Source organism: Pieris napi, chromosome 2, assembly GCF_905475465.1.
Source record: "Pieris napi chromosome 2, ilPieNapi1.2, whole genome shotgun sequence".
In the NCBI taxonomy this organism is placed as follows: Eukaryota; Metazoa; Arthropoda; class Insecta; order Lepidoptera; family Pieridae; genus Pieris; species Pieris napi.
The window spans coordinates 1,173,698-1,184,287 of record NC_062235.1 but is presented as its reverse complement, the minus strand read 5'-3'; the positions used below and the strand labels follow the sequence as shown (position 1 = coordinate 1,184,287).

The 10,590-nt window shown below is 33.5% G+C and overlaps 1 protein-coding gene across 1 annotated transcript; it reads left to right on the top strand.

The window, feature by feature from the left end:
• The first annotated feature begins 356 nt into the window (after positions 1-356).
• On the top strand, positions 357-3,562 carry LOC125060503 (allergen Tha p 1-like). Its single transcript, XM_047665460.1, has 3 exons — positions 357-447; positions 1,567-1,761; positions 3,233-3,562. The coding sequence occupies exons 2-3, from the start codon at positions 1,572-1,574 to the stop codon at positions 3,415-3,417; spliced, it is 375 nt and encodes a 124-aa protein (XP_047521416.1). The 5' UTR covers positions 357-447; positions 1,567-1,571; the 3' UTR covers positions 3,418-3,562.
• The last annotated feature ends 7,028 nt before the right edge of the window (positions 3,563-10,590 follow it).

The following is a 10,590-nucleotide window of genomic DNA, read 5'->3' as shown; positions in this document are numbered from 1 at the left end:
CTCCTAATTATTTTACAAAATCTTACATCTAAAATGTGTGACAATTAACGTAAACATAAGTTTCACAAACAAAAAATAGAAATTTAAATTTTTTATAAATACTTAATGTCTGTAAAAAATTACACAGCCATAACGATGGCGAAACATCGTGAAGCGTATCACATCTGCCCCTTCTAATATTACTACTGCATAGCGATCAAGACCGCGTGATTTATTAGAAGAAGAAATGAAAATAATTTGACGCAGCCAAAGTAGTGTACAAAGTCATTATAAACTGAACCTTGATTCTCATCAAGTACGGATATGGTCAGTAAACTGCATACAAAAAATGTTAATTGATATTTTATTAGTAATTTAGTAAAATTTTGGCTTTTTTGTTCAAATTTAAGTAAATATAAAATGATATGTGTCTAAATTTCAGCTGAGTGTAAGTGTGATTAATAAACGGTAAGTTGCCTATTATTAATTCTAGTCTCTCTTCTAATCTATCTGATTTATAATTCGAAAGATTCTAGGACATTACAAATTATTTAAAATTAGTATTCTAGGCCCATATAGCTCAGTCATACAATTTGTGTTGTTTCTGAACGCTTGAAACCTGACACTAATATCTTCTAATATATAAAATTCTCGTGTCACAATGTTCGTTTCCATACTTCTCCGAAACGGCTCAACCGATTCCTATGAAATGTTTATGCATATTCAGTAAGTCTGAGAATCGCCTACTATCTCCCAAATTTTATTTTTTAATTTATAGACAAAAAAAATGTTTTATATTTTGTTATGATACAGCATATAAAAATACATATAACCCTTAATTTTCATCTACCCTCTACGATCGACCCCTATTTTTTTATTATTGTAGATAGTTATTTTTTTTGACCTAAAAAAAAAATTCCTAGAATAATATACATGGCAAAACAAACGTTTGCCGGTCAGCTAGTATATATATATATATATATATATATATATATTAAATTGAGTGGTATAGTATAGTATATATATAGTATATGAAATATCACAAACTCAATATTGTGTTACTGTGCTAAATAGGATTACTATTTTCCTTGCTCCTCAAAAACTAAATTTATTCATTGTTTTAATTCCATAATTTGGTTTCAATGATATAAATTACTCACTGACGGTCGAACCGCTTATTATCACCATTGATGATACCTGGATGTGGCTGGTAAGACCAAGAATAAAGAGTGAAACTTGAATATAATTTCTATATTTTTTCATTATTCGGTTTGCATGGAGATTTTGGTTCAATAATGTGTTCATTATATTCAATCATAATATTAACGGGTATAGTATAATGTAGTAATTTCGTTGCATAGTCAGACTTCATTTTATAAGCGATCTAGGGAATATCAAAGTGCAAAAAAATACGTATTAAACCATAACTAACAGACTTGTTGAAATAGAAAAAATTAACCCTAGTTTACCAACTCATATTACTAGTACATCTCTAGTTTATGCTGGCAAGCCTGACACATCACTGTTTGTCTATGATAAAAATTCTCTCAAAGAACTAGAAGTATGTAAACCTTAGTTTGTTTACAGTAACAATGAAGCTCCAGATCCTACTATGTTTGGTGTCCGCTGCTGTTATGGTGTCCGCCCGTCCCGAGCAATACACAAACAAGTTTGACAACGTCAACCTGGACGAAATTCTCAGCAACCGACGCCTTCTTATGCCTTACCTCAAATGTATCACTGATGAAGGAAAATGTACTCCAGATGCAAAGGAACTAAAAAGTAAGTATTTAAGGCAGCATACATAAGAGCAGAGTTGGCCTATTGGCTTCAGCGTGCGACCCTCATACCTGAGGACGTAGGTTCGATCCCCGGCTGTCATTCATGTCAATCATTTCATATTCGCTCTAAGGGTGAAGGAAAACATCGTGAGGAAACCGACATGATTTAGACACAAAAACTCGACGGCGTTTGTCAGGCACTGGAGGCTGATCACCTACTTGCCTATATATATATGCCGGTTTCTGTCCAGAGCTTCTCTTATTTTCTCCAGTTTTTAGAACGATGAGTCTTTCACTTGATCGGTCCATCTGGTTGGTGAACCGCCTTCGTTGCTTTCTGTGTTACCAATCACGATCAGTTTCTCCAAGTTCTCATTGTTTTTCATAATAATCGTCGCGTAATATAGATGTTTTCTTTTAATATTATTTCGGCTTATCTGCCTTTAAAATTTAATCACTTCAATTGTGCCATTTTAATTATTTATCCATCTCTTTTCATCACAGCGTAAACACAATTTCACAGACGCAACATTATTAAGAGTGTAGCGGTTCAATTCATCTTCGATTATCTATACTATTTTGATAAGATTTCATTCAAGACAATAAACTATAAACTCCCTCCTTATCAGAATGCCAAATCATAAAATGACTGCTTCACGACTGATTTGAGCGCGTCCGCCGCTGTGAAAACCGATGTGTGAGTGCGAAAAGTGAGTTACAGAATGGCAAGGCTGGTGTCGCAACAAAACGGTTTCATTTTTGTTTCTTACTTGACATTGCTGAACCATTAGTTCGTATAAGTCATGGTACATTCTGTGTTTGGGGTGTGACATTGGGGCTATGAAGCTTTTGTCAGAGCCGCGTTTGTTGTCTGCTCTTGTCTTCTGTTGTCTCTTGTCTTGTAGTTAAGCGAATTTGCTTTGCAATCTCTTAAAGACTACTGATAAGTCTGGCTGTATTTATTTTGACACATATATATAATAGTAGTTTGGAAAACAGTAAAAATTTGAGAAGAGAGTATATCATTATGATTTTTGACGTGATAACGTCTTTAAAATCGTTTTAGTCGGGTGACATGTTCAGAAACTTGTGTCACACCAAAACCTCACGAGCTCGATCGCAGGTATAACGAGAGAGAGACGGACCGATCTCCCGTCTCATCTCGAGCGCTGCCAGTCATTCCGTGAAACTTGTCACGCGGAATCCTCACGTGCGGAGGCTGGCATAGCGTTCGAGTGAGTGGACCGATCTTCCGTCTCTCTCACTCTAGCGGCATACAAACGAATGGAGATTAAATTTATCATCAAAAGTGTGAATAAAACGATAGATGTAATTTAAAATTTGAAAAAATTGTTATCTTCATTAATTCCTTACTTCCCAAAAACTTATATCACCTATCCTTATATAAGACGTTATCACGTAAACATCTCGATCGTAAACCTACTTTACAAACAACCAATATTTTTTTTCAGTACATATCAAGGAGGCGCTTCAAGAAGACTGTGCCAAGTGCACGGAATTCCAAAAGAATAACTCTAACAGAGTAATGGCCAAGGTGATAAATGAAGAGCCAGCTTACTGGGACAAGATAAAGGCTAAATACGACCCAAAGAATGCCTTCTCTTCTAAATACGAAAAGGAGTTGAAGAAAAATTAATTTAATCACTAAATTATTGTATTAATAACGGCATAGAAATTATGTTCCTTATAACTTATTTTAAATGTAATCAGTTCGAGTTTACAACCAAATATTATCACTAAATTAGCAAATTAATTTTTTTCGTAATAAACTTTCAGACATATATTTATTTTATTCAAGTCAAGTCAAGTCATTTATTTCAATTATTATTATTATTATTAAGCCTTTATTGCTGACAGCCAGTACAATATAATAACACTTATTTAAGTTACATAAAAAAAACTTAATTCTAATACTATTTCAAACTTAATCCAATACGTCACTTGACCCGTTTTAGATAGGCAGCGTGTTCTGTGACACATAGGCCTCTTCCAGCTGTTTCCATTCTTTTCTGATGTTAGCTCTTCTTCTCCAAGTTGTGCCTCCTATTCTCTTTATATCGTCTGCCTATCTCTTGCTCTGTCTTCCTCTTTTCCTTTTTCCATCGCGTGGTTGCCATTCTGTAATTATTTTTCTTTATTTCAACCTGCTATATCTTGTCACGTGCCCGGTCCAGCGTCATTATTACACGCTTTATATTAGCTTCACCTGTATGTATGTATGTATGCATGTAACTGACTCCTTCGGACTCGATTTTGACCCACTTTTAACGGACACATTTAATTCAAACTTTGCGCACCTGTCAAAGATCGATGACAATGCAATAATCCGAAAAAAAAAATGAAAAAAATTAAAAAAATTAAACTAAAAAATAAATATAGTTTTTTTAAACTATATTTACATTATATCATAATTCAATTAGACCACCTAAAATTGCACTTTTGAACGTCAAATAAAATATAAAGATGATTCTAGTTGTGTGAATTAATATTTGTTAGTTTTGTGTGAATGACGTTCGAAATCAGTTTTTGTGGCTCAACGTTTACGTGGTTATACAAAAAGTTAAAAGTGTTATCTCATAAGATTTACAATCTCAATTTGTTTAGTTAACTTCAAGCAAGTGGAATATTTTACAATTGTGAAGTAGTTTGCTGTCCACTAAATGGATGACAACTTAATTTACAAACAGCCAGTGGCGTAACAATATTACTACTGCAGTACTGGCAAAATACCACGGGCCCCTGACCCTAGATGGCCCCTGCCCAAGAGATATTATGTTCTATGGATAAATGTGAAGTCTCCAATACGCATTGGGCTAGCGTGGAGACTACTGACCATTCCTTCTCGCCTAAGAGAGGAGGCCTATGGCCATTAGTGGGACATAAACAACGTGTAATTGAGTACGCTGAAAATCTCGAAGTTTACAAAAATTTAACTGAGTACAACGTGACGATTTTTACTGATGGGGCCCCATTAAAAGAATTTGCCACGGGCCCCAGATGGTATAGTTACGCTACTGAAAACAGCCAAAATTTTAACAAAATGTATTATAATACTAATGGATAGTTGAAATTCATAATTTTAGTGAATAAAATGACAAACATCACAAAAATGGACATTTCTCATTCTTAGGGGCGCTGATATAAAATCAAAAATCAAATCAAAATCAAAATACGTTTATTCAATTTAGATGCTTCTTAGAGCATGCTTATGAATGTCAACAACGTTTACAAAATTCACGAAAGAGCAGGACTACGCCTTCCGTTCGCAAAACTACCAGGAGGCCTTGTTCTGAGAAGAACGGGCAAGAAACTCAGCAAGTTTTGCCCTCCCTTTACATTACAATTATTCAAAGGAAAATGTCATAAACCACAACGTCATTAAAGTTACATAAGTAAAAAAAATAAAAATCTGTTCTGTGATTTACCACATTCACCATAGTAGGAAACCATAATAAAAAAAAGCATATTGCACAGTTCAAGAATACATAGATGATGATAAATAACGATAGTGAGATGTCGTAAATTTGACATGCATAAGTGGCAAAATTGTACCTAGATGAATAAATAACATTTGAATTCGAATTACGTGTTTAAGCAATTAATTTAAAAAAAAAAAGCAAAGGTAAATCAAGGCTATGTCGGCAACGGACGCAAGCCCTCTGGCAATGAGAGTGGGCGATGGTATCACTTAACAACAGATGAGCCTGTTTGCTTCTATTAAATAAAAATAGGTAAAAAAACTTTTTAAGTTAAACGGTTTTATGTTAAACATACATTGCAATGTTTAAGATAAATGTACTAAAAACCAAAAAATAATAAAATAGATACAGTCGTGGGAATTATAAACATATGCATAGACTAGACTAAAATAAAACCGTGGGGCACGTCAATTGTCTACAAATTATCGACTTAATGTGAGATAGAAGAATCGTTTAATTCGTCGTTAAAATAGGCAGTTGGCCCGCAGACGGTCAGGAAATTACTTACTATTTTCTTGCTCATGGAAATTCCAATAGTTATACACTCCATGTAAATAAAAGAGATGTTTCAACTAGTTTATCGTTGGACATTCACACTGCGCGGCTGGCGAGGAATCGTTTCACTGCTCGTAGTTTGTCTTTAATTGACAAAACATATGATAAAAGTACTACTCGCTCACCACTATGAAACCCTAAAACTCGCTTATAATCGAGTTTGCTAGCTTGTTTCCACATTCTAGCCCTACTTATCACACGTCCATCGTTGTCGGTTGAACAACTGCCTAATTATAGTGTAACATTACAAAACAAACATTTTAATCAACGATTGTAGACAATTGACGTGCCCTACGGTTTTATTTTAGTCTAGTCTATGCATATGTTTATAATTCCCACGACTGTATCTATTTTATTATTTTTTGGTTTTTAGTACATTTATCTTAAACATTGCAATGTATGTTTAACATAAAACCGTTTAACTTAAAAAGTTTTTTTACCTATTTTTATTTTCTAGTTTTTAGTTTTTATTTCGCATTCTGTTTAATTCATTTAGTGCTTCATTATTGCAAGGTTCCTTGCCCGTTAGTTTATATAAATAAATCAATTCTATAATATATATTTAATTAATAAAATAGATACAGTTTTTTAATATAATGTTATATATATATATATCTATAATATATATTTTATAATATTTAGTTATTTTTATTTTATTTATTTAGTTTATTGTATTGTCACCAAAATCCAAAGTGTATACAAAATTTCAGATCAATCGGTTGACAGGAAGAGGGTGAAATTTGAATTACTAAATTTGACCCAAGAATAAAACAAACGGGGTGAGCTAAATAAAACCGTTTAAAAAAAATCCTTCGTATAGACAATAACACAAGTCCGACAAATCACCAACCACGATTATTTTTATAACGTTACTTCTATAATTCGTATATTATATGCCTAGTATCAGGCGTTATATTTTTTGCATATGAATGAATAATAGTGTAAAAAAGGGAGTCTCCATATTTCCAGATCTAAATTCACCTGAAACTTCATTTGTAATCAGATTGCTACTCAAGCCACTTTACAAGAATGTATTTTAAGCGTCCGCGTCGATCCGTTGAAACTAGTTTTAAGTGAGATTTGATCAATAAGATTCCGCTTCGGTCTGTAGTTCAAGTTAACATTCCATTACGTTTTTAAGACAAAGATAAGGTTCGACACGCTTCGAATATATTAATTTAGTCAGATTAAATAAATAATTACTTTTCCATTAAAATAATATAAAAGTGAGAAACATTTCATTATGTATTTTAAATATGTATTTTTGCACTTCTTGCTTATCTTATCTAAATTTTTTTTTACAGTGGTTGCCTAGAAGAGATCGCTCGAAAGCGATAAGGCCAATGGCTTTTTCATAGAATTATGTCAATTGTATTATGTTCCTGCAACGAAGTGTTAATAAATAAATGAAAGCATATTTAAACAACCAAGAGTCTCTAGATGAAGAAATTCGTAGCAGGCAAGAACATATTATTTATTGTGAAGAGGGTTTCATTTATTATTTCTTATTAAGGATAAAAAACAAATAAGTCAGTCGCGTTACAACCGAGTCTAAGGCAAGCCGGTTTCCTCACGATGTTTTCCTTCACCGTTCGAGCGAATGTTAAATGCGCACAAAGCAAAAAAGTCCATTGGTGAACAGCTGGGAATCGAAGCGACGACCTCAGGGATGAAAGTCGGACGCTGAGTTAAGAAGAGTTTTATCTTCCATCTCTCTTAATTTTAGTATGTTATTTTATTTTATATTTTATTTTATATTTAAGTTGCATAATGTTTACTAATTATTTAGTAGTATGACAACTGCCATTATTTAAAGTATAATGAAATATATATTTGTAGATATTATTGAGTTAAATTATTTCATACACCGATCACAATTATTAAAACTTCACTATTAATAACTTATAAAATTCATCAAGATTATTTTGATGGCGTAATTACGAATTATGTTAGATGACATTTCCTTAATACATATTTTTCCGAACGAAATTCCAAGAAACCTTGAAGGGTAGACAAATGGCTGACGCAGTAAGCGTCTTGAAAATTTTTCCTTTCTTGTAATGGGAACAGGTTTGGCTTCACTATTTATTATAAATAGGATTTGGCCTTGTTCGGGATAAGTATTTTGTGCGTTGCATTGAAAGGGATTGGAATCATTTTTAATTGCTAAAGAAAAAATCTGAGGTACGTAGATAACTTGTGTATTTAGTGTCCAACAATAATAGTTTATAGAAATTATCAACCATTATCTAAATGCAAGTTTGAATTGGCCACCTTTGAAAAGGCAATAGAAAAATATCTGCATATTCGAAATTTACAAGTATTATATTAGGTTTAGGCGTGAGTTAAATTGGTGGCGGTTTTCGTACGGATATACTCAGATATATCTTAAATGAAACATTTTGTTTGAAGCTCGATAACAACTAACTTTAATTATTTGAAAGATGAGCTTATAACTAACATTGGGGATAGTGGGGTTGCGATGCTAACAAAAAACTAACTTGGCTTATCAAAGGGATTATAAATCTAAATGACACTTATGTTATTGGACATTATCGGAAACGAGAATGTTAGATTACAATTTATGAGTGTGGTAAAAACTAAAGGGCCCATTTTGGCTTCAAGTGTGCGACGATTGCTTACGTATTGTTTACGCTTCTAATTATTAACTAAAATCCTACTAATATAACAAACGCGACACTTTGTAAGTATGGATGGATGTTTGTTACTCTTTCACGTATAAACTACTGAATGGATTTTAATAAAACTTTACGATAATATAGCATAGGCTACTATTTATTAAGATATTGTGTGAATTGTCCAAAATATCAAGTAAGTAGGAAAAAATTTACCATCTGCGAGCCATACTGGCGTGCCCTGCCAAATCCGCTAGAGTTACACATATGTAATGTAGGATGGAAATATTTATTTTAAATAGTTCTTCAAGTCCGTTACAGTATATATCTTATGTGTAAGCCATTATAGCCAAAATAGTAAATATATATAATAAGTGAGTTCTGGTATTTAAAGTAGATAAAATACGAGTATGTCCTTAACGCTACATCATTTGCACTAATATAATTTTAATCCTGCGCAGACGAAGTCGCGGGCACCAGCCCGAAAAGTGATTTAATGTTAGATAACATAAATCGAGTAAAACAAAAATATCTTTAACAATAATATTATATATACAATGGATGTTTTTCAAGATAATTGTTCATATTTTTATTTTAAATCACCAATTAACGTATATTCAATTATAGTTGAATAATTCAACCTTCTAGAGCTAATTAAAAATTATGTTTTATTATTAAAACCGCGAAATGTGTTATAACTTTAGGATCCCTGGACAAACAAAAAATAACTTTTAAAAACTATTATTACTATATTTCTCCTTTGTAAATATCATATACCACTCTATAATTATTGTCGCAAAGTTGAGAACAGTGTTTCATCATTTATTATTTTCAGAATGAAATATATAATTCTACTATGTTTCCTGGCATATGTTTGTGCCCGACCCGAGACATATAACAACAAATACGATGGTGTAAATTTACGCGACATTTTAAGTAACCGAAGATTACTGGTTCCTTATATACTTTGCACTTTGGAACAAGCGCAATGCACACCGGAAGGCAAAGAATTACGGTGTAAGTATTGCATATGAATGCCGACTGGGCGTGGAGTTTTCTCTGTGCATTATAGGTTGGTGGACACAGTTTCCGCTTTTAGACTCATAATTGGTCCGTTGTGCGTCCTGGCTAATTTAGCCAGCCTAGCTCCTTTCAGAAGCACAGAAGCCTCCTGGGCACTTCATAGGCTTCACGGAGCGACATCACTGCACCGAGGATTTCTGCACGTTGTTTAGCCACAGCCTCGCATTCCAGGTCTACGGTGACTGATTCCCTTGAGCTGAAAGAGCTTCTGCACATGGCTGTCTGTTGCCCTTAGGACAAAAAGATGTTTATTAAGGAGACAGTGGCCCGTAATTGTCCCGATCATTGATATGAGATTCTATGCGTGTATGCAGGGAAGAAAACTTGGGGGATGCAACAGGTCTTAGCCCAATTGCAAAGCCCGCCGCCCATGGACACTGAATGCCAGAGGGTTCGCGAGTGCGTTGCCGGCCTTTTAATAATTGATACGCTCTTTTCTTGGACCCTAAGTCAATAATATGGTTCAAATTATTTTTATTCAATCTAAGTACATTGTGACGTACAATGATTTGTGTGAATTCCCTGTGCTGTCATCAACGTCACTAACTACAGTAATTCAATTATTAATTAATACAATAAAACTGTGTTAATTACGAATTCAAAGATATGAATCACAGCAAAAATTACAAAACAATGAGCGTTCAGGCTGTATTTCCTGTTATTTCATATTTTTGAAATTATTGCTTAAACGTCATGTTATTGCCTATAACCTTGAGTTTCTTGGTTCATTCACAGCACCCTTACCCTGTAACTTGGTGTTATAACAGCAATACAGCGCCCTCTTTGAATGCAAGTCTGATGTAGTTCTGTCAATACTACCGCTGTTTTCACAACCTTCAAAAACTCATTGGAATCAGGATCGGTGGTTATCCCTATTGGAAGTTGCAGAGTAAGAGCTCTGGTCAGGAAAAAAAATCGGTTCGGTTGGCCTTAAAAATCCAACTTGATTCCATCCCATAACCATTTAAATCGATGTTAATTGTTTACTATAATATTATAGATATGATAATGGATAACCATTTACACATTTGAGAGGTTCAAAGTCCAACTAACTTC